The 24,338-nt window shown below is 45.3% G+C and overlaps 1 protein-coding gene across 1 annotated transcript in view; it reads left to right on the forward strand.

Annotated features, from left to right (window-relative positions):
* Window positions 1-24,338, forward strand: part of FAM124A (family with sequence similarity 124 member A) — a 113,408-nt gene that overhangs the window by 19,857 nt on the left and 69,213 nt on the right. The window contains exon 3 of the mRNA XM_059144311.1: window positions 6,728-7,461. Within this exon, the coding sequence (XP_059000294.1) occupies window positions 6,728-7,461 (734 nt within the window). The remainder of the gene's footprint in view (window positions 1-6,727; window positions 7,462-24,338) is intronic.

Consider the following 24,338-nt stretch of genomic DNA (forward strand, 5'->3'; position numbering starts at 1 on the left):
CGCTTCAATTTTTTCATTAGTTCAGAGGTTCAAGAAACTAGTTGTTGTTGTTTTTTTAAAAAGCTGCTTAAAAAAAAGGGATGAAGGCAGGTTATTCATTACACTCTGGATGAATAGACTCTCTGGAGAAGGAATTTGGAAGCCCCTCTCTGAAAGCATTTACTTCAGGCATTCCGGGAAGACCGGGCAGCTTAATGAGGGGAGGCTGGCCCTTTTGTGACACTTCACAATGCACTGGGGTTTGTGTTTGCCACTCCGGAGCCTCTTTGCCTCCTGCCCGCTGACCTAATTTTTCTTCACTGTGGCAGCCCGCGCCTGGCGTGTCTTTGCGGCATACCCGAGCCACACTTCACCTGGGTGTTCTGCTCGGTCAGGAGGGTCTGCTTGACCAGACCAAGGAGCCAAGCCCCAGAATTGTTCAGTGCCCTAGAGCAGGGCTTTAGAAATGCAAATAAGGAGTTTATTCAGCCTCATGCCTGTCTGTGGTTGGAGAATCTCAAGCCAAGATCTGGGGCCAGATTCCCTAAACCAAGCACCTATGGTGGCTGGAAGTACCCTCCGCCTGACTCTCTCAGCCTCCTGGGGGCTTATGGTGGCACTGGTACATAGCAACTTAAGCTGATGGTTAATGGTTGTGGCTGCTGCCTTGAAAATCTCTTATGATTTACCATTCAATCAGCTTTATTCAATGAAGTGTCTTGCCCTGAGTTACCTGACTTCATTTAACATATTTGCTCATGCTCTGACTCCCCCTACTAGATTCTAAGTTCTAATAATGCAGAGATTCTCTTATTTCCCACTGTATCCTATGGTGCCCAGCACATAGTAGGTGTTCAGTAAACACTGCTTGATCAAATAAATGATTGCGGTTGAATTACAAATTGTCTCTGATACATTGTGGATAAAATGAAAGAGACATCAACCATTGCCCAGAACTTCCGGAAAGAGGTCTCTGAACTTGTTGCATCTGAAGAGTTGGCCAGGCGCTCCGTTTGGAATGAGAGATCTGGACTTTAAAGTAGACGTACCTGCTGCTGGGAAGCAAATGCTTTGGGGACATGCACTAGTTTGCCAGTTCCGGGAGGAGATCCAGCCTGGCAGGAACCAGGCAGTGGGAGACTGCACAGGAGGGCTGGTGTGAAGCCCTGCGGTGCAGAGAACAGCGGTGAGGAGTCCCGGCTCAGGCAGCTTTGAGACAGCTGAGTGGGAGGTCTGATATTGGGACATCTGTCCACAGGCAGAAACACCTCAGTCCCCACCTACACCTTCACCAGACAGAAGCTTAGGGTGTCCCTGCTGCTCAGCGGTTGCCAGAAACTGCCCCGACTGTGAGTGGAGTCCTCCACTCGCAGCAGACTCTCCTGCCCACGTGGCCTGAAGGAGCTAAGCCACAGTGTCAGAGCCCAGCCACACAAACCAAAGATGGCAGGCTAGAGGGCAGAGAAGGCACACTGGTGCACACAGCAGAGACCCTACTCTTCTCTAGCTGCATGGCCCTTGTCAGATCCGGTAATATTTCCCCTGCAACAGGGGGCGGATACACCTCTATCCCAGTGTTGTTTTAAATAAAATGAGGTTATATCTGTCAAGCTCTTAGGACAGTCCTCTGGCAAATAATAAGAGCTTAACACGTGATTATTCGTGTCTAAATCATCTTCATTAAAACTTAAGAGACCACAAAAGGGGAGCTGACACGTTGGGGAGAAATGTAACCAATATCCAGGTTCCCAGTATACCTGTCTCATGGAAGGCCTGACTCGAGCAGTGCTTTCCTTGAAGTTGGTTTTTGTTTCATACTATCAAAGGAAAAATCTAATTGTTTCTAATCCCCTGGGAAAGAATCTTCCTTCTCTTCTCAGGCAGCACAAAGTAGTCTTGAGAGCTTTGTTACTACCTGTGAATTTGTGATCAGCAACTCTCTCCGAACCAGCCCTGGCGAAGTCTGTCTGCTGCCCCGTTGGTTTTTGGTCTGTGTCTTGCCCCAAGCAAACAGGTGCTCTCTGAGGTCCTTCTAGAAGGCGTGTAATGGATATGATAAAGGCAGTACATATCCCACAGTCACGGTGTCTCTGCTTCTCCAGGGAGGCGTAGAGGCTTTCCATGACAATGAATTATTCACATTTTCTCTCCTTCCCTCAAATACTCGGTTTCCTGTCTAGCTCCAGGAGGTCCATTTTCTTTGGGGCATGTATAACCCCAGCACCCAGCGCCCGTTTGGAGCTGCATGCTGTGGTTCTTTGGGCCTGGTTACTTTAGGGCCTTGTGCAGTGGGCGCATGTTGGCGATGGCCTGAGTGTATTAATGCCACCACCCATTCTCCTCCTCCTTCTCAGGGTTGGACTGTAGCCACATTGCTCGCCCTGGTTCACGCATGCAAACAGAGCTCGGGGGTCAGGTCTTCATCTCCCTTCCTTGCTTTCTCTTGGCTCCATCCCAAGCTGCCCAGGCGAGCAGGCACTTGGTCAGAGGCCTTTCTCTGTGTCCCCACCCTGCCCCGACCTGCCCCGAGGTTGGGCATCCTGCCTTTCTGCAAAGTGGTGACATTCACTCACCCGAATAGGCTTCTGCATAGCCTCTGTTACTGCTCTCTGGGAAACCTTTGTGTTGCTGATAGAGGGGTCTTGGCCCGGAGCACCCTGACAACTCCGTCTTGGAGACGCAGAAGCTACCTCCACAGGGGCCTCTCCCCACCCAGGCCCTCACGCTTGTCTACAAGCACGAGCAGGCAGTGCTCAGATAGACGGAGCTGGGTGTGTGCCATGGGGAGGCGGTTTCTGGGTTATTCTTCCTCAGACACCCAGAGCCAGATGAAAGAGCTGTAAATGGGTATCTGAGACAGGGAGCTATTGGCTGGTGGCAGAGAAGCAGTAGAGGAGGGTGAGGGAGTAGCAGTGTGGCCAGAAATGATGGGGCAGGGCGGCCGCCCATTCTGCTGGGAAATGAATACAGCGGAGAGGGTAAGCACACGTCTCTGCAGAGCCATCCTGATCTTGCACACACGCGCTGTGTGACCGTGGCAGATTTCTTCACCTCTCTGTGCCTCAATTTTCTGCTCTCTAAGATGGGAACAAAAATAGCACCTTGTCCCCTTTCTAGGGCTTTTCTAAGGATTCAGTGAGTTCATATACATAGAACATGGAGTAAGTGCCAGGCCACAGCGAACACCGTGCACGGGTCAGCTAACGTTTCTCTGTGTTTGCGGCCACACGCACCCCCTGAGGAGCGGGTGCAGGGTCTTAACAGGTCTGCCTCACTGCTCTGACAATGTCTTTTCCTAAACATTCTTTTAACTCCATATGTCCTTTTTTTCTCTCACAGAAATCATCCACAACTTTCTCAAGGAAATTGCTTCATCCTCCAAATCTTTCAAGGCCGTTTTACTTCTTTCCCTTTGTACTGAGCTTTCAGTAAGGTTCAGCAATGTCACATGTCCCCACTGTTGGGAGATCAGGCCACCGTGAACAAGTGAAATATGCATTTTATTTGATTGTGGTGCTTTCTTCTACCTTTCCTGGAGTTACTGACTGGTGGAAAATTGCACTGGCTTGCCTTGTCACTGTTTTTCTTTCAACTGCACTTCTGATGATAATGGCCCATTAGCCATTCAACAAAACAGAATGTAGTCAGGTGAGCAGAAGAGCAAACAGAGGACTGCAAGATTCTGTGAATTCTGGTTGTTTTTTAAGCCATCATGATGAATTTCCACTGATTCAAATTTATATTGGATATAAGTATACATTGGGGGCACACATGTATTAGAGAACCACATAAAGAATACAATCTAATGGTAACTGAACCACAAAAATACAACCTAAAGGTAACTGATCCATCCTTAAAATTCAGCCCATGAGCTCAACAGTGCACAGGTCCCATTGCTAACCGGACATCCCTCCTGGAAGTCAATCTACCATCTCACACCAACATGGTGAGGCCAAAGTGGAACCCCTTACCTTTACCCACAAATCTGTTCTTCTTCCTCTATTTTGTATCTCTTCCTTAAGCATCAGGATCCAACCAGAAACATCACACCTCTCCTTTTCCTGCTCCCCACCCCAGTCTATGGGCTCCAAGGCCAGTGGACTGTGCCTCCTTAATAGCCTGCAAAACTGTGCCTCTTCTGTATACTCACTGACTCCTCCTGTACCTGTATTGCTGTATAACAACCACCCCCAAACAGTAGCTTAGAACAACAGTCATTCCTTACTTCTCACATGTCTTGGCCCAGGTGATCTCGACCAGGCACAGCTAGGTAGCCCTTATGATGTCTCTGTGGGTGTCTGAGATCAGCCAATACAGGCTGGGCTTACCTCAGGTGGCTGGGATCCATGTAGATCTCCTCCTGCCCTCTGGCACCTCTTGATTTCTGGCTAGCTTCTCATGGACACATCAGAAGCACAAGAAGGCAGGCCCAAACACACATCACCACTGTGTTTTTCTGTTGGCCACAGTTAGGCATATGATCAAGGGTGTCCAAAGTCCAAGGGTAGGGAAATGCACTTCATCCATTAATGGGAGGAACTATCAATATGGCAGAGAGCAAGGAGACAGGGCAAGATAAAGAATGAGAGCCCATAATGCAGTTTCCTCCAGGGCCAAGTCCTTGTGATCTGTCTAGACTGTTTACTCATCTTCTGACGTCTTACTTTGCCTCCCCCTGGACTAGCTCCCCACATCACTTTATTAAAACTTTCCACTGTCCCTTATCACTACCAAATTGAGCTGAAGCCCTGTATAACTTGGCGCTAGTCCATTTTTCCCACTGCATCTGTTGCCATGTTTCAGAATTACTCACCACCCCCTTCCAAATGTGCTTGTTTTTTTGCACAGTTCTGTGCCTTCATTAACCATCTTCCCCCTTCCTGCAGTGATCTCCTCCACGTTTGAGGTTATTATGAGCAAGATTTGTTTACCCTTCAAGGCCCAGTTCACATGGTGCCTCCTCCAGGAAACCTCCCCAGAAGCACTCTGGAGGAAACATTGCTCCTTCCTTTGCCCTGCAGTAGTAAATTGGAATTACATCATGCTTATATTTAACTCGTACAAATTCAAGACGGCATGCTCAGCCAGAGGGGGTAGGGCTTGAACAATGCTACCCACCATTCTAGTCCATGATCATGGAAGTACTGAGGCTTGACTTTGTTGTTACCTTGGTCATCCCTATGTTTTGGAAGTCTCTTGCAGGGTGAAAGGCACAGACTGCTGAGTGGTGGTCTGGGCCTTACTGGTACAAGACTATTCTTCTATAACACAAGCCATGCAGCAAGCCTGCAGTTTCATCTGGTGTTCAGCCAGAGGAACACCTATCTGGCTGTGTTGTCTCGCTGCAAGTTCAGTTCTATATTGGAAATTCAAGGGACTTTAGATAATTTTTACCTCAGGGTAATTTTAGAATCTAACCCCTACCTAAAATGCTACTCTACTATATTTCCTATAGGCACATATCAGATTGAATGTTAATTTTTTTAATGACTGTTTATGGAGTTATTTGTGGCTTGTGGTTCTTTACAGGGCTACTGCTGTGGGTGTGCAGGTTGTACACTGCGCAATTCTAAAGGAGCACGCTCTTCACCCCAGAGTCTCCATAAACAGATTGCCATAATCCTCAATGATTATCAGCGTCCTTGTTTTTCCCGTGCCTGGTACATATTGATTGCTCAACAAATGTGTAAATAAATGAGTAAATAAGAAAGGCAACAACAAACTGAATTAACTGTTCCCAAGTGAAATAAGTTAACAGAGTTGGGTTGAAAATTCAGACAGGTTTTGAGCCAACAAAATAGAAACTATGTTATCACAGATGCATGTGATGAAATATACCTGCAAGCCTATTTGGCATGTCTTGCAAAGCTAGAGGAAAATTACTTCTCATCTTGTAAATTGATGTAGGTTATTGTTCCTAAGATCACATCACACTTCTTCAAACGCTATTGACTGCATGATTGACTTCTACCTGATACCCTACTGGACTTGGTGAGGCATGTGTGTGATGACAGATCTACATTCTAGATGAATCTAACCCCCTAAGTCACAATAGACTTAAAGATTTCTTAATTTCCCTTGGATGAGTCATAAAGCCTGTAAAGATGCAAACAGAGCCATCTTTTAAAAGAAAACCCTATCAGGTTGTCCGAGATACTATGCTGAGTATTTCTGAATTAGAAATACGCCAGCATGACCAGCAAACTGTTCACCCTCTGAGATAGCGTAGCCAAGTAGTGCCTGGCACAGCCCCTGGCGTGAGGCGTGAAGAAAGGATTGCATAAATGTTTGTGGGGTGAATGAACAAGAGAAGCCAATTGAAATAAGCAAACCCAAGGAGTTCAGTGGAAGAGGGATCATTTATGGGGTAAGGTGCTGAAGGTGCTTCGGGAAGTATTAAATAAATGGTGTAACCTAAAGGCGACAGCATCTTTTCTAATGGCCATGTTATGGGCTCCAGATCGGTGGAGATTGGACTTTCTGCTGCCTAACAGGAGGTACACTCAAACTGATGCCATTGGAGGTTTTCCTAGCCCTGCCCAGTTTGGGGCCTATCCCTAGCAATACTTCTTTAGTCTTTGGGTGGCCAGGGTTTTGGGGGGCGAACATGGGATCCAAAAATCCTAATGATCACAGACTCAGTTCAGTTAGCCCTTAGCTTCTCTTCCTGTCGCTGTGGTGCATGTCATAACAGGACCCTTTTAGTGACATGGTCACCGTTCACTTGTGTTTCTTGTGGTGCCCCCAGGTGAGCTGTCCGTGGAGGAGGCGCAGGACCCTTTCCTGGTTAGCATCCACATCATCGCAGACCCGGGGGAATCGCAGCCCCTACAGGAGGCCATTGACAAGGTCCTGGCCTGGATCCACCCGGACCTGCAGCTGTTCCGGGTGTCGGAAAGGAGGGCGTCGCGGCGGCGGCGGAAGCCCTGGAAGGTGGCGCAGCCGGCGCTGGCGGTGGTTCTCTTCCTCCAGGAGGAGTACGGCGAGGAGCAGATCCTGCAGCTGCACCGCGCGCTGCAGCGGCCGCCCTGGCGCCTCCACCACACGGAGCGCGTGCCCGGCCGGTTCCTGCCCTACCTGCCCTGCAGCCAGGACTTCTTCACGCTGGCTCCCGGTACCCCGCTGTGGGCCATTCGGCCGGTGCACTACGGCAAGGAAATTGTGCGCTTCACCATCTATTGTCGCCATGACAACTACGCCGACATCCTCAAGTTCTATGAGCTGATCCTCCGGCGCAGCCCCAGCCAGAGGAAGACGGACTTCTGCATCTTCCCCATCTTCTCCAATCTGGATGTGGACATCCAGTTCTCCCTGAAAAGACTGCCCTGTGACCAGACCCCCATCCCCACCGACTCCTCGGTGCTGGAGTTCCGGGTCAAGGACATCGGTGAGCTCGTGCCTCTCTTGCCCAACCCCTGCAGCCCCATCAGTGAGGGGCGCTGGCAGACGGAGGACCTCGACGGGAACAAGATCCTTCTGCAGGTACCTGGCCGGGACTGGGGGCGGGGGGCGGTCTCTGTGTCTGCTCCTGTTGGGGGGTGGGGAGAGGACAGAGAAATAAGTGGCACTGCCAGAAACCCCCGTTACCCCTGTACCTAGTAAAGAGCAATGAGTTAGGAAAAAGGAGGGATCGGTGGCCCCCTGAGTGGCTCTTAGACAAAGGCAAGGTGTCCCTACACTGCCGAAACAGAAGAGGAGGCTCTCTGCCTTGGTTGTTTTCACTTGGCTGTCTTGGCTGTGAGCCTCAGCCAGCAACTGCCAGTTCCTCTGAGCGCCTCTTCACCTGCTGTTTGAGCAGCCACTAAACGCTCGCTCGTGTGGCCCCTGGGGATTTCAGATGCGCTTACATCCCCGGGACCTTATTTCAGATTCCTGGATCTACTCCCTTACACTTAAGGAGTTTTTACCAGTATATCCTTCACTTCCCAAAGGACCCTCACGAAAACCCAGCTCTTTGAAAACTGTACTATATTGAGAGAAGATAAATGTCTCCTCTCGTGCCTCCCCACCGTCTCCCCTTCCACCCTTCTATTGCAAGGCAGTAAATAGGTTGTCAAAATCCACTGATCGCTTAAAAAATTACTTTCTCATAAATATTTGAAGAAGTAACCTATGCCTTTGGAGCTCTTGATTTCAGTAAGCTTGGAATGCATCTTAAGGGAACGGATGCTGTAGACTGTCCTGTTTCTCTGTGGTTGGACCCCTTTCTCCTCCTGTCCTCCCACTGGTTCCTTGATCCTCTTTTAGGATCATTGATTACTATACTCGAGAATTCAAAATGCAGCACGTAGACTTAAGAATGCCCTACAGCTGGCCTGGCCTGATAAATGCTTTCTACACCCAGGCTTTCTGGAACTGACATGTAAATCAGTTCCAAGCATATAGGACTTTGTTTTTCTGAAAAACCTCTGGCTCAGGCATCTCCATTTTCCCATTTGACTACTTGGAAGGAGAAGTTGATAGTGCATCAGGGGCCATTATCTTGAAAGGTGCTGATCGCAATTACTCAAATCACAGGTAAAGCTTCCTAGTTTTTCTTGACTTTGACATCAAACATCAGAACTGTAATCCACACGTCATAAAATGAAGTGAGAATGTGGCACATGTCAGAAACCTGTTTAAAACTACAGCCAGGCCACTTTGCTCAAGTCAGAAAGGTCACCTCTGAGACGTTTACTGTTTATAGGACTCAAGTTATTTTCTGATTTTCCTTTGAACCATACAGATAAGAAACTAAGTATCGCTTTATTATTCAGTGAACTGAATGCTAGCTCACATCTGCTCTGTAATCTCTTTTGAAATGTGAGAACAAAATTCTTCAGTGTTTGAAGGCGGCCAATGCCGTATGCAAAATATAGTGCAGTTGATAATGTAAAAGTAAATGGAAGGGTTTTGTTTACACTCAAAGACCAAAAGGAATGTGATTGTTTTGAAGGGACTTCTTCCTTTTTTGTAGTAATTAGAACACTTTTTTGCTCGATGCCTGTAATCACGCAAGTGAAAGAACAAAGTATAAAAGCTTGGCCTGGACCGTGCTCAAAGGGAACCACTGAAAGGATATTTCAAAGAAGATTCACACATTTAAATGGTTATAAAATCTGTACAGGTGGAGGCTTTTGAAGTTTGAGCATTGAAGTGTGAAAAGAGGAAGAAAAAAGATTTGTATCCTCAGTCTTAGGAATGCAGGCCTTTGTTCAATATAGTAATATATCGAGGAGGTAAATTAATGTGGACAGAAATGACTAATGGCCCCCTCATAATTCTTCATGATGGCCATTTACAGGTTACTGGGACTGAATCACTGCAGAGAGCAACCTTCTGTTCTAGCACGAAATAATCAGCTGCCTGATTAACTGATTAACTTACTTCTATGTAAAAATTTATGTCTCAGTCTTCAGCAGAATTAAGATCTTTACGTCATGGAGAGGGACCCCTTGAGAGAATGCCTTTTATCCACATTGTCCTTAGCAGTATATATTTCCCAAGTTATTGTTTCGATGCTAACTTTTAATATAAATGCTCTCATTCACTTGGGTGGAGTTGTACACTGCAACAAATCTTGGTTGGGTAGCTTTTAGTCGGCTTGCTTAAAATACAGACTGAATTTTCTTTCCTCATCCTGCCCCATCAATGTTCCATATTCCAGAGACCTCTCCCTCTGATTTAATTCCTCTGGAAGACAAAAGATGAAAGGGTTTTTTCTGGGGGCTGCTCAACCTTTCATAAGAATTTGGAATGTTTCTGACTAAGATCTGATAAGAGGGACAGACAGACTTTCCCCTCCTGAAACTCCTCCTCCTCCCTTCTTCGTACCGCCTGGTCCAGGGGGAAAAGGCAGGGAAGAGGAGGGTGGGGAGTTGCTGGCATCAGAATCTGCCTGAGATCCCTCTGGGAAAATGTATCGTAGACATTTGCACTAGTGCTCAATGAAGCTGAAGTACAGCGTTCTGGAGGCATGGTCCATGTTCTGTGAATCTTTCCATATCGCCTGGAGCTAAACTAACATTGTACTTTGGACACAATACCTTCTCATCATATGTTTCCCTTTACTGTTTATTGAAGAATAGTGTAAATAATATATGGAAAACTACATATAAGCAGACAGCTTAATGAATTTTTACAAACTGAACATTTGTGTAAGCAACACCCAGCTGAAAAAACAGAACAGAAAAACAGACGAAAGGGTCTTTCCCCAACTCCCATGAGGCCCTTCCCTTGAATGAACATATTAATTACTCTATTTTGCACAGAAGGGAGAAGAGGTACCTAGTCAAAGAAATTGGGAATGTGTATATGTTATTTTTTTCATATTTACAAGTAGATCTCACATTTTAAAAAGATTTAAGGTAGATGACAAGAAGATTAATCAAAATAATTAGACAGCAAAGGGACTTGAAGTAGATGGAATATATTGATAGGGAAGTCGGAAAAACCAAAGGTGACATCCAAAACACACACATTTCCCACATCGTGTCTAGAGCTGATGGGTACCCACTAGCCACATGTGGCCATTTAAATTTAAAATTTGAATTAATTAAAATGTGAAATTCAGTTTCTCTGTCTTACTAAATACAAAAGACATTTTCTCTGTCTTACTAAGCCACATGTGGCTAGTGGCTACCATATTGAATAGCAGATACAGAAAATTTCCATCATCACAGAAAGTTCTGTTGGACAACATTCATCCAGAAGTAGTCCCCATATTGGACTTAAAGTTCTCTAGCAGGAGAAACAAAGCATAAAATCATCAGCAATAGGATTTAGAGTCCATGCGGTACAAACATGCCATGTTTAAGACACACAAGTACTCCTCGTTCTGAGTCCTCGGAGCAGTGCCCCCCACCTTCCCGATTCCACGTGGAGTCAACAGCCCACCTTCAGCAGTACCCCTAGAATAACTGCACGAGGCCCTCACAAACCTCTTTCTTACATGGAGCCGCAGAGTGGGCCAAGGTGCCTGGCCAAGCATAGTGCCAAAAAACCATTGAACAGAGGAAAGGTAGGTACGACAAAGTTGTCCCCACCACTCCTGGGGACTTGGCTCAGTCCCAGAGGGAGCGATGCATCTTCAGATGACCACTCCAGATTTGCTTCTCTTAGGCAGGCTTTGGTACATAGTGAGTAACCGTGAGCTTGGCTTTCCTATTCCCAGCCAAGTGCCTATCGTACACCTGTACCATGTAGCCGGTCAAGCAGGGTCAGAGGTCCTGCACCTCATCCAATCTGAGCTGTGTGCTGACATCTTCTTAGAGAGCTCCCAGGAATCTGATAAGGGCACAAGCCTCCGTGGAAGGCTACCTGCCTCCTCTGGGGACCTGCCATGAGAATGCATGGGCAGAGCTCAGGTTCTCCTTAAGAAATGATTTGGGGTCCCCCCCCAAACACACAGACGGAAGCACAGCTGAGCGCCCAAAGCTCTCAAAGTTCCACAAAGAGACTAGGACTGCTGCTTTAGGCTGGGAGGTGTTGAAAGCAGGTGGCTCTGCATCATCAAAGAGGCAAGGTAGTGTAACAACGGTGTCTAAGTCTTTGGAAGTCTCTTTCCACAGAGGATGGTCACCAGCTGTTCTTTGCATCTGCATTAAGGCAAAAGGGGCAATTAGTTCAAAACAAAAGGAGTTAAGTAAGACTTAAAAGGCAAGAAACTTAAAAGACACACAGAATTGTTAAGAGTTGCAAGCATCAGCCTCCAGGACTTTCTTCTCTGGAGAGCTTTTAGAGTCTCAGCAAGGTGCTTAACTAGACTACCGGGGACACCACACTGTTTAGGGCAGGGAGACTGATGCTGATGGGGATGCAACTGAGGGGCTGAGTGGGCCTCAGAGACTTTGTAAAGCTGTTGCATTGTGCTAAAATACACGTCACGGTAAAACTTACCGTCCTAACCATTTTTAAATGTACAGTTCAGTAAAGTGCATTCCACTGTTGGCACAAACATCACTGCTACCACCTCTGGGCTCCAGCATTCTTTCCATCTGGCAAAACTGAAACTCTGCCTGTTTAAAAAAAAAAAAAAAAAAAAAAAAAAAACCCACTCCCCTTGCCCCCAGCCCCTGGCAACCAGCACTCCACTTTCTGTCTCAGTGAATCTGACTATTCTAGGGAGCTCACATAAGTGAACGCATACAGTATTTGTCTTTTCATAACTGGCTTATTTCACTTAGCATAATGTCTTCAAGGTTCATGGTGTTGTAGCACACTTCAGGATTTCCCTCCTAAGTCGAATATTCCATTATAAACATGGTGCATTTTGCTTATCCTCTTATCTCTTGATGGACACTGGAGTCGCTTACCCCTTTGGGCAATTGTGAATAATGCTGCTGTGAACGTTGGGGCACAAATACCTGTTGGAGTTCCTACTTGACTTCTTTAGGGCATATGCCCAGAAGTGCAATTGCCAGGTCTGATGGTAATTTTGTGTTTGACTTTTTTTGTGAGGAGGAACCACTGTACTGTTTTACACAGCGAGTGAGCCATTTTCTGTTTCTGCCAGCAATGCACAGGGTGAGACTTATTTTTTAAGAAAGCAAAGAAAGGCTTGCCCTTTGTGAGGCTACAGCACATCATTTTTTACTCGAGGAGGTGGGAAAGAATAGAGCAAACATTGAAATGAGACTTGTTTTATTATGATTCACCCCCATGCACTCCAGAACAAGACTCTATAGCAGAAATTCTGAACCTACCATTCTTGGACCCCCAAGCACAGTTTTTGAGCATGTGTTTTCATGCATCATTGGAAAAGGTGCATCAGATTAAGATTCTGCAGAGGCTCTCATGGCCCTTGCAGTCCCATCCAGAATTCACCGAGGTCTAAGATTTTACATCAGGTGGCCACTACTGACTCAAGCTTTATCTCCCACTTCTCTCCCTTCTTGCTCCCTTATGCCTTCCATATTGGCCTACTTTCTGTTCCTCAGATGTAGCAAGCTCACTCCTGCCTCAGGACATTTGCACTTACTATTCTGTCCACCTGGAATGATCTCCTGCAAGATCTTCACATAGCAGTTTCCTGCTCATCATTCAGATTTCAGAGACACCTTCCCTGCCTGCCCCACTTAAATAGCTTCCTTTCTCTGGCCCCAGCACTCTCTATTATATTATCTATCTTCTTTTTCACTTACTATTATCTAAAATTATTTTGTATATGTATCTGTTTTCTTGTATACTATTGGTCTCTACTACTAGATTATCAATGAATGAATGAGTTTAAGGTTGGGGAAGAGGGCCTAGGGCCATGAATCTCAAATGGCTCCACGACTACCCTTATAGCCTCTCATATCTGGGTTGTGATCCCATGTTGAAGGAAGAAACTTTGGCCAACATATTTTGGACAACCCCTCTATACCAATGCTCTCACTCCCTACTCCCCTTCAGTAGCTCACCATCCAGTGGAGGCAGCCGTCAGGCAAACCAAAAACTCCAGCAGAATGTTCCAGGTGCTGTGATTTAAAATACTCCTATGGGGCAGTGTATGGCCCAGGCTTTGCAGCCGGATGTATTGGGGTCGGACCCTAACTCTTTTACTTACTAGTTGAGTGATGCCAGACAGATGAGATTACATTGCTGAGACTCTCTTTTCTAACCTGAATATTTAGGCTATTAATTCTTACCTTGCAGAGTTACTCAGACACTTAAAGTGCCTCTGAGGTGCCTTTCAGCACCAGGAACCAGTGAATGGTAGCTGTCGTTACACAAAGGGTGGGCTGGGTGATGCCGGCCTGGGGTCAGAGGGTCCCAAGAGGCTCTGTAGCAACTGATGCCTGAGCTGAGCTGAACTAAGGGTGGCCGTGGGTCCAGGGGATCCAGGGGAGCCCCAGGGCAGCAATAGGCACAAAGGGCCAAGGAGGGCTGCTGGACCCTGGGGCAGTGGTCAGGGTTCTGGGCTGCCATCAGAGAACACCAGTTTTTCTGGGGAGAAACTAACACAAGAAAAGGCAAACCATTGTTCAGATGCTCAAGACAAAAACGCCAGAGTCACTTTGAGATTTTCCCTTTCAGGAGCCCGTGTTTGTTCCCCATGCAGGATACACACAGAATCTGCCCGCTTCCCGCCACTTCCACTTCCGCTGACTCCACCACTGGTGTTGCCCCCGGAGCCACTGAGCAGCTCTTGATTTCCGCAGCCCATTCTCCCCTACAGAGGTAGCAGGCCCTTCAGAACACAAGCGGGGCCTGCATTTCCTCTGCTCAGAGCCCACAGGGGCCACCCATCGTGTCCCACGTGGAACACAAGCCACTTCCCCGGGGTGGCCGGCAGACCCAATGCTATGCCCCTGTCCCACTGTTCTCGCCTCTCCTGCCTCCCTCCGTCCAGCCACCTGCCTCATTGTCCACCTTCAGAACACCCTGGGCCTCTCTGGAGCCACCGCTGCCCACTCTGCCCCCTAGTCCCAGTGGCCACGTGGCTGCTTCCTCAGCCCCTCAGTCCCCACTCCATGTGCCCTCATAAGCAAGGGCTGACCAGCCACCCTGTCACCTATGCATTCATGCTTGCTTTTCCTCCTTTTAACACGCTCCGTGTTGGCTCAGCATTAGCACCTCGAGGGCAGCGACTTTATCTGATGTGCCTACTGGTGTGTCGCTCATGCCCCGAATAGTGTCTGGCACAGATCCAACACTCAGTGTTCAAATGAATAAAAGAAAGAAAGACAGAAGGGGGAGAAGGGGGAGGCTTGGGGCTGTTTCGGGCCTGCCAGGTGGAGGCAGACTGGGCAGTGGAAAATCTGGGCATGGCTGTTAGGAGGAGATGAGGGACTGGGGGGAACACAGACTGATGAGGGCCCAGAGGAGGACACCAGGCTGGGAGGTGCAGAGGGGAGCACTGTGTGCCAGCCGACTCCAGTGGGACCCAAACCACAGAACACTGGGCAGAGGGCAAAGGGGAAGCGTGGCTGCTCCCAGCCCCTCTCTTCATGCAGAGAGCAGTGGCTGTGCTAACAGGAGCCCTTCTGCCCTGCTCCCCCTCCACCGTGCATGGGAGCAGCCCTTCTCCCTGAGGGCACCTGAAAGAGGAAAGGAGGTCCAGCCAGCATCTCTGGGAAAGCCAAAAGACCCACACAGCACCAGTCCATCCTCCCAGTTTGGCTCCTCTGCTCCCAGCTGCCAAAACAGGGGCAGACTACCTCCAGCTGCTCAGCTTTTTGCCTGGGTACGAGCTGAGCAGGGAAGAATTTAGCCAAGAAGTAATTGTGATGTGATCATGAATATTAATTGCTTGCTTAGAAGGTGCTACGCTTTAGGGTTAACTGTACTCCAGTGCCTCACTTTACCCCCTCGGTATTTCTACCCAGAGGGGCCATTCGCACCCGGGCCCTACAGACACATGCCCTGAGATTTAGGCCTGGTAACTGCCACTGCCAGTTACTACCAGCCGTGGATGATGGGTTGGGCAGGGGCTGTCAGTGTGCCTAGGCACGTCTGATTCATGAGTGCACGTCGGCTGGGTTATTCCCTGTGCTTTTCCGAGGGACCCGGTAGAGGCCTGGACATTCCCTCTGCCAATGCCACTTAAACTTCAGCAGGCATGAAAATCACAGATTCCTGGGGTCCCCCTGCAGAGACACTGGTCCAGCAGGTGCAGGGCGGCCCGATCCTGCATTTCTGGCCCCCTCCCAGCTCCCAGGGCTGCTGCCCACTGCTCTCTCTGCACCTTCACCAGGCACAGCCTATTCTCAGGCAGGACTACCCACTTGCTGACATTTGATTACTGCTGCCCGGCACGCGTTCACCTTTAGACATGTACTATCATTATACTTAATAGCAGGCTTGGCATAGATCAAGAGCACAGGTTGCAAGTCAGTGGTGATCACTTCCCAGTATATACATGAATTGAATCATTCATTATATCGTACAACTGAAATTAATAGGACGCTATCAAATTTTTTTTAAAAAGGGGGGAAAAAAGTCAAATCACAAGACATGTCTAAAAGGTGAGCCAAGCTTCCTAAAACTTTTTGTTTTGTTTTGTGTTCATCAGAATGGAATTGCCAGGTTTTTTTCCTTTAAAAAAGAATAATAATTCTCCCCCCCGCCCCGTGACTAGAAACCCACTGGAGGCCATTTGTTTATTGAAGGTATTTCCTTTTTTGTTTTATTTTATTTTATTGAAGTGTAGTTGACATATTAGTTTTGGATGCACAACATAAGGTTTCAACATTTATATGCATTATGAAGTGATCAGCATGATGAATCTAGCTACCATCTATCACCACACAGAGTTGTTGTAATATTACTAACTTTATTCCCTGTGCATGCCCATGTTTTATTTATTTTATAGTTGGAAGTTTGTACCTTTTAATCTCCTTTCATGGTTTTAACCATTCCCTACTTCCTCTGGCAACCACCAGATTTTTTCCTGTATCTATGAGTCCATTTCTGTTTTGTTTTTGAGATTCCACAACTAAGTGAAATCATATAGTATTTGTCTTTGTCTGATTTATTTACCATAATACCGTCTAGGTCCATCCATGTTGTTGCAAATGGCAAGACTGTATCCTTCTTCTATGGCTGGATAATATTTCTGTGTGTGTGTGTGTACACACGTATGCACCATGTCTATATCCATTCATCTACAGTGCATACTGGGGCTGCTTCCATATCTTGGCTACTATTTAAAAAATACCTGTTGCAATAAACATAGGGGCAAATATGTCTTTTGAAATTAGTATTTTTGCTTTCTTCAGAAGAACACCCAAAAGTGGAATTCCTGGATCAGAGGGTATCTCTATTTTTAATTATTTGAGGGAACTTCATACTGTTTTCCACAGTGGCTACACCAGTTTGCATTCCCACCAACAGTGCACAAGGATTTCCCTTTCTCTACATCCTCATTAACACTATGTTATTCCTTGTCTTTTTGGAAATAGCCCTTCTGACATGTGTGCGATGGTGTCTCACTGTGCTTCTGATTTGCATTTCCCTGATGATGAGTGACGTTGAGCATCTTTCCGTGTGTCTGCTGGCCATCTGGATGTCTTCTTGGGAGAAACACTTCTTTATGTCCTTTGCCCATTTTTTAAATTGGATTGTTTGTTGTTTTGATGCCAAGTTGTGCAAGTTATTTATGTACTTGGGGTATTAATCCTTTGTCAGACATATGATTGGAAAGATCATCTCCCATTTGGTGGGTTGCCTTTTTGTTTTGTGGTTGGTTTCCTCCACTGTGCAAAACCTAAAGCTTCTTACCCTGTTCTGAGCACTAAGCCTGATGTCCATCGCACAGCAGCTACTCGGTAGACATTAGTTTGTACCCCCCACCCTTGTTCTCTAATATTCTCAGGATAGGGGTGCAGTCTCCCAAGGGGCAGGGCTTCCAGTCATGGAAGCAGGAAGACACCATGTAAACAGGAGGCCATGGGGAATGCCAATTTGCTATTACTCATAAGGTCTGTGGCTCCCAGTCCAGGCTCTGTAGAAAACTGCTGTGCCTATACTGGGTTATTTTTTCTGTGTAGACTACCCAGGGTGGTTGAAAGTCTCCCCAGAAAATCCTTTCCCAGATCATCGTCTGGTTTTGGCATTCCTGCAGAATGTGTAAGTGACATCATAGCTCTTTCAGGCCTGGAAGGAAGAGTAATTTTTTTTTAGGGAAATTAAAAAAAAAAAAAAAAGAAGAAGAAGAAGAAGCAAACTGTGATTATAGGCCTTGGCAAGACTTGGAATCAGATCTTAGAGGCAGAGGAAGGAAAATGAGGAATCCTAAGCATGTTTTCTGCTCTTAATCTCAGAACAGCTTTCCCCTTGGCCTCTCTGTCTCACTGAATCTGTGTGGTGGACTGCCCAGGGCTTTGCTACCAAAGGAGTCACATTTAGTGGCAGATCTGCGAGAAAATGCTGCTGTCTCCACATGTGACGACTGGCTTCCGGCAGGCAGGGCTGATCCCCTGCAGGTCAACCACATTGTGTCTGGAAGTAAACTGCAAGAGAAGTGGACAGTCCCACATTCTCAGGATCTGTTCAAGTTAGCCAGCACCCTCCTCTCATCTACATATGATACTGGAAACAGACAAGATGGCCAGGAGAGTCCCTATGCGCCAAGTTCACCAGCTGGTCCAGACCATTCCATGGAGTATGACGTGTGCAAGCATGGCGCAGCCAAGTGGGGTGTGGTGGGTGTACCTCCAGGCAGCATCTCCCTCTGGGGCCAGGGACAACGGGACCCCAGCCAGTGCTTTCTGGGAGCCAGCAGCCAGGCATCTGAGCTGTAGATCTCACAGATCTGGACCAAATCCTGTTTGCCTGGTGATCTGACAGCTCTGTCAGCCTAACCTTAAAACACCTACTTTAGTCTCCACTGAATTTTCCTCCTGTGTTAATATATTCTTTATTACCTTCCAATTGGCCTTTCTTTGATGTTTTCATATTTTCTAATTTTTATTAGTAATGAAGCCAAATCACCCAAATCTTGTTTTGGAAATTAGAATTTTTTAATTTAAATTTTAGTTCATGAACATGCAGTGCAATATTGGTTTCCGGGGTAGAATTCAGCGATTCGTCACTTACATACAACACCCCGTGCTCATCACAACAGGGGCCCTCCTCAACGCCCATCGCCCGCCTAGCCCATTCCCTGCTCATCTCCTTCCATCTCCCTCAGTTTGTTCTCTGTCGTTAAGAGTCTCTTATGGCTTGTTTCCCTCTCTTTTTTCATTTTCCCCTTCCCATATGTTCATCTGTTTTCTTTCTTAAATTCCACATATGAGTGAGATCATATGGTATTTGTCTTTCTCTGACTTAGTTCACTTAGCATAATACACTCTCATTCCATCCACATTGTTGCAAATGGTTAAGATTTCCTTCTTTCGATGGCTAATATTCCATTGTGTATATATACCACATAGGTATCCATTCCTCTATCGATGGGCATTTGGGCTCTCTCCATAGTTTGGCTATTGTTGATAATGCTGCTATAAATGTCTGGGTGCCTGTAGCCCTTCAAATCCATACTTTTGTATTCTTTCGGTAAATACCTACTAGTGCAATTGTTGGATTGTAGGGTGGTTCTACTTTTAACTTTCTGAGTACCCTCCATACTGTTTTCCAGAGTGGCTGCCCCAGTTTGCATTCCCACCAACAGTGGGCAAGGGTTTCCTTTCTCTGCATCCTCACCAACACCTGTTATTTCTTGTGATGTTAATTTTAACCATTCTCACAGGTGTGAGGTGGTATCTCACTGTGGTTTTGATTTGCATTTCCCTGATGCTGAGTGATATGGAGCATCTTTTCATGTGTCTGTTGACCATCTGGATGTCTTCTTTGGAAAAATGTCTATTCTTTTGGGTGTTGAGTTTGGTAAGTTCTTTATAGCTTTTGGATACAGAACTTAGAATTTTTTTTTTAATAATTCTGTTACTGCTACCATAACAGAGCATTTTAATACATTTTCTTTTGGTTCTTAGTTTTTGTTTCATTTTGTTCTTTGGTTACGTAAGCGGTATATGTCAGTTTTCTTTAAAAACATGTTGTGTTTACTTTTTCTTTTCCACTTGTCCCCCAAAAATGTCAGAAAAGAACCTTTTGATAAAAGGCTTCAGACCTTTTGGTTACTTTTCTTTCTCACTTCCAACCTTTTATCTAGTGAAATGGAAATTCAAACATTACTTTTGACTTTAAGGAATTTTCTTGCTGATTCTTGGCTTCTTGCCAAGAGAATGAGCCCCTGGACCCTCTGAAACTTTATGCTGAGGGAATTTCTGTCCCCTTCTTTGTACTCCCATGCAGCTTTGCCACCCAAGATGTTTTGGTTCCACTAGCTTGGATTTTTGTCACCTGAGAGGAGTCCCTTTCTTCCCGGGGTGGTCTGGAAGGGAATTCTATGAGGAGCCAGATAACATATACCAGTGCAGCCATCACAGAGCCCACCTATAGCTGGCCCTTGGCCAACACCTGCTTTTAAAAAACAGTCCCACATCACCAGCACCAATGGGCCTCGGAAGCTTTGAATCACCCATCCAGGCCACAGGAAGGTAGAGAGGGCTCCTAGACCCACCGTAGCCCCTGTTGTTGTCAGTGGGAGCCTGAAAGCTACAGGCCCTCGGGCAGGAGCCCTCAGCTTTCTCACTAGGTGACCTCTCCCTCCACCATGTGGACCAAGGTGGGGGCCAGGGTAAACAGTAAGCCATGAAGGAAGGCAGGAAGGAGCCGAGTGTTCAGTTATGGGGAGTGGCACCAGCAGTAGGAGGCACAGGGCCCGGACAAAGTCCAGTCCTGGTCTGCAGGGCTTTCTGTCCCTCTGCTGCTGAAAGCTGCTGGCCTGACAAAAATGATGATCACAAGTTTGGCCTCTGAGCCAGAGTTTGCATTTGGATACCCTCTCTTCCCGATACATAGCTCTGATCCCAGGAAAGTCACGTTTGCACAGGCACATGAGGGATCTAGAGTAAGGACTATACATCATCCTGGGAGCTGGCAGAGAAGGCTGTGCCCTCAGTGTGGAACCTGAGATCTCCCTAAATCTGATAAACAGTTAGGAGGAAAAGCTGATGGGAAGTCACAGGGATCAAAGGTGAGCCAGGATGAACCCAAGAGGCATCTGACCAGGGCCAGCAGCAGCTGAACATGGCGGACCAGTGGGAGCTGGAGGCTGCAGGCCTGGGGGCAGCTGTGTGCCCTCCAGGAGAGACAGCAGCTGGGCGCTGCACATACACGCTGCCACAGTGCCTGGCACCCTGCTCCAACCTATAGAGCATGAGAAATGGCTGTTCCTTTCTTTCCACTTCACATCCCCAGCACATTCCTCTTGTGACCATCTTAAACAGAATCCTATGGAGAAAGGAATTCTGGGAAACAGTTTTGGCTTAGCTAAGTTGACAATAACACAAAGCCCTAAAGGTTGGTTATGAAATAAAGTCAATAAAATATAGGGAAAGGATTTATTTTTAAGTTTTTTCTAGTTTTATTGAGATACAATTATCAGCAGTCTCTAACTTTAAAGTGTACAGCACAATTATCCGACCGACATGTATTGTGACATGATTGCCGCAGAAAGTTTAGGGACCACCAGTCATTTCATATAGTTACCAAAAAAAGTTCTTCCTTGGGGTAAGAGTTCTTTGGATTTACATTTAATGACTTTCAAACATACCATATAGCAATGTTAACTGTCATGTTGTATGTTATACCCTTAGTATTTATCTTATAATAGCAAGTTTATCCTTTTTGACTGGTTTCATCCAATTCCCACACCTCTCACCCAACCTCTGATAACCACAAATCTGATCTTTTTCTCTATGAGCTTGCTCTTCTTTAAATTCCACATATAGATGAGATCATGTGGTATTTGTCTCTCTCTGTCTGAGTTACTTCATATAGCATAATGCCCTTAGGATTTATCAGTGTCATTGCAAATGGTGGGACTTCCTTCTTGTTAATGGCTCAGTAATATTCTACTGTGTGTATTTGCCACAGCTTCTTTACTCACTGGTGGACACTTAGGTTGTTTCCATGTCTCAGCTATTGTAAATAACACATGGGGTTCACATATCTCTTTGATAGGGATTTTTTGTTTCCTTTGGATATATATCCAGAAGTGGAGTTGTTGGATCATATGGTAATTCTATTTTTAATTTTTTGAGGAGTCACCGGACCATTTTCCATAGTGGCTGCACCAATTTATAATCCCACCAACAGTATGTAAGGGCTTCTTTTTCTCCACATCTTTGCCAGCATTTGTTATGTCTTGTCTTTTGGTGATGGGCATTCTCATAAGTGTGAGGTGATACCTCATTGCTGTTTTGATTTGCATTTTCCCATTGATTAGTGATGTTAAGTACCTTTGCATGTACTTAAGCATGTAGCCATGTTAGCCATTTGTATACCTTCTTGGAAAAATTACTACTCAGATCCTTTACCCATTTTTTAAAGATTTTTAAAGATTGTATTTATTTATTTGAGATAGAGGGAGCACAAGCAGGGGGAGCAATAAAGGGAGAGGAATAAGTAGACTCCTCACTAGTACAGAGCCTCACATGAGGCTGGATCCCACGATACAGAGATCATGACCTGAGCCAAGATCAAGAGTCAGATGCTTAACTGTCTGAGCCACCCAGGCATCCTCTTTATCCATTTTTAAATTGGATTATTGGGTTTTTTTTCTATTTAGTAATAAGTTCTTTATATATCTATGTAATATTTTATATAATAATGTATAAATATTTTATATTTTACATAAAAACAATATACTTAATATGTAAGCAGTCAGATACATGGTTTTCTATTTTTTTCCTATTCCATGGGAGTTCTTTTCATTTTGTTGATATTTTTTCTGCAAAGAACCTTTTTAGTTTGATATAATCCCACTTGCTTATTTTTTATTTTGTTGCTTGTGCTTTAACGATCATATCCAAAATTTCAGGGCCAAAACCCTTGTCAAGGAGGTTTTTTCCCCTATGTTTTCATCTAGAAGTTTTATGTTTCCTAATTTTACATTTAAGTCTTTGATCCATTTTGAGTTACTTTTGTGAGTGGTAAAATAAGGGTCTAATGTCTTTTTTTTAATTAACATATAATGTGTTGTTTGTTCCAGGGATAGAGATCTGTGATTCATCAGTCTTATACAATTCACAGTACTCACCATAGCACAAACCCTCCCCAGTGTCCATCACCCAGCACCCCATCCCTCTCACACCCCACCATTCCAGCAAACCTGAGTTTGTTTCCTGAGATTGAGTCTCTCCTGATTTGTCCCCATCTCTGGTTTCATCTTGTTTCATTTTTCCCTCCCTTCCCCTATGATCTTCTGTCTTATTTCTCAAATTCCTCATATCAATGAGATCATATGATAATTGTCTTTCACTGATTGACTTGTTTCACTTAGGATAGTATCATTTAGTTCCGGCCAGCCACATCATTGCAAATGGCAAGATTTTTTTATGGCTGCATAATATTCCATTGGATAATTATACCACATCTTCTTTATCCATTCACCTGTTGATGGACATCTAGGCTCTTTCCATAGTTTGGCTATTGTGGACATTGCTGCTATAAACATTCGGGTGCACATGTCCCTTTGGATCACTACATTTGTTTCTTTAGGGTAAATACCCAGCAGTGCAATTGCTGGGTCATAGGGTAGCTCTATTTTCAACTTTTGAAAATTGAAAAAACTTTTGAGGAACTTCCATGCTGTTTTCCAGAGTGGTTGCACCAGGTTGCATTACCACCAACGGTGTAGGAGGGTTCCCCTTTCTCCGCATCCTCACCAACATTCATTGTTTCCTGACTTGTTAATTTTAGCCATGCTGATTGGTGTGAGAGGTAGTATCTCATTGTGGTTTTGATTTGTATTTCCTTGATGCCGAGTGATGTTAGGCACTTTTTTATGTGTCTGTTGGCCATTTGAATTTCTTCTTTGCAGAAATGTCTGTTCATGTCTTCTGCCCATTTCTTGATTGGATTCTTTGTTCTTTGGGTGATGAGTTTGATAAGTTCTTTCTAGATTTTGGATACTAGCCCTTTATCTAATATGTCACTTTCAAATATCTTTTCCCATTCTCTCATTTGTCTTTTGTTTTTGTTGACTGTTTGCTTTGCTGTGCAAAAACTTTTTATCTTGATGAAATCTCAGTAGTTCATGTTTGCCCTTGCTCTCCTTGCCTTTGGCGATGTTTCTAGGAAGATGTTGCTGCAACTGAGGTCAAAGAGATTTTTGCCTCTGTTTTCCTCAAAGATTTTGATGGATTCCTGTCTCATATTTAGGTGTTTTATCCATTGTGAATCTGTTTTTGTGTGTGGTATAAGGAAATAGTCCAGTTTCATTCTTCTGCACGTGCTGTCCAATTTATCCAACACCATTTGTGGAAGAGACTGTCTTTATTCCATTGGACATTCTTTCCTGCTTTGTTGAAGATTAGTTGACCATAGAATTGAGTGTCCATTTCTTGGCTCTCTGTTCTGTTCCATTGAGCTATATGTCTGTTTTTGTGCCAGTACCATACGTCTTGATGATTACAATTTTGTACAGAGCAGCTTGAAGTCCAGAATTGTGACGTCACCAGCTTCGGTTTTCTTTTTCAACATTCCTCTGGCTATTCAGGGTCTTTTCTGGTTCATTACAAATTTTAGGATTATTTGTTCCATTTCTTTGAAAAAAGTGGATGGCATTTTGATAGAGATTACATTAAATGTGTAGATTGCTCTAGGTAGCATAGAAATTTTCACAATATTTGTTCTTTCAATCTATGAGCATGGAACATTTTTCCATTTTTTGTGTCTTTCTCAGTTTCTTTCATGAGTACTGCGTAGTTTTCTGAGTACAGATTCTTTGCCTCTTTGGTTAGTTTTATTCCTAGGTATCTTATGGTTTGGGGTGCAATTGTAAATAGGATTGACTCCTTAATTTCTCTTTCTTCTTTCTTATTTTT

The sequence above is a fragment of the Mustela lutreola genome, chromosome 13 (assembly GCF_030435805.1).
Source record: "Mustela lutreola isolate mMusLut2 chromosome 13, mMusLut2.pri, whole genome shotgun sequence".
NCBI lineage: Eukaryota > Metazoa > Chordata > Mammalia > Carnivora > Mustelidae > Mustela > Mustela lutreola.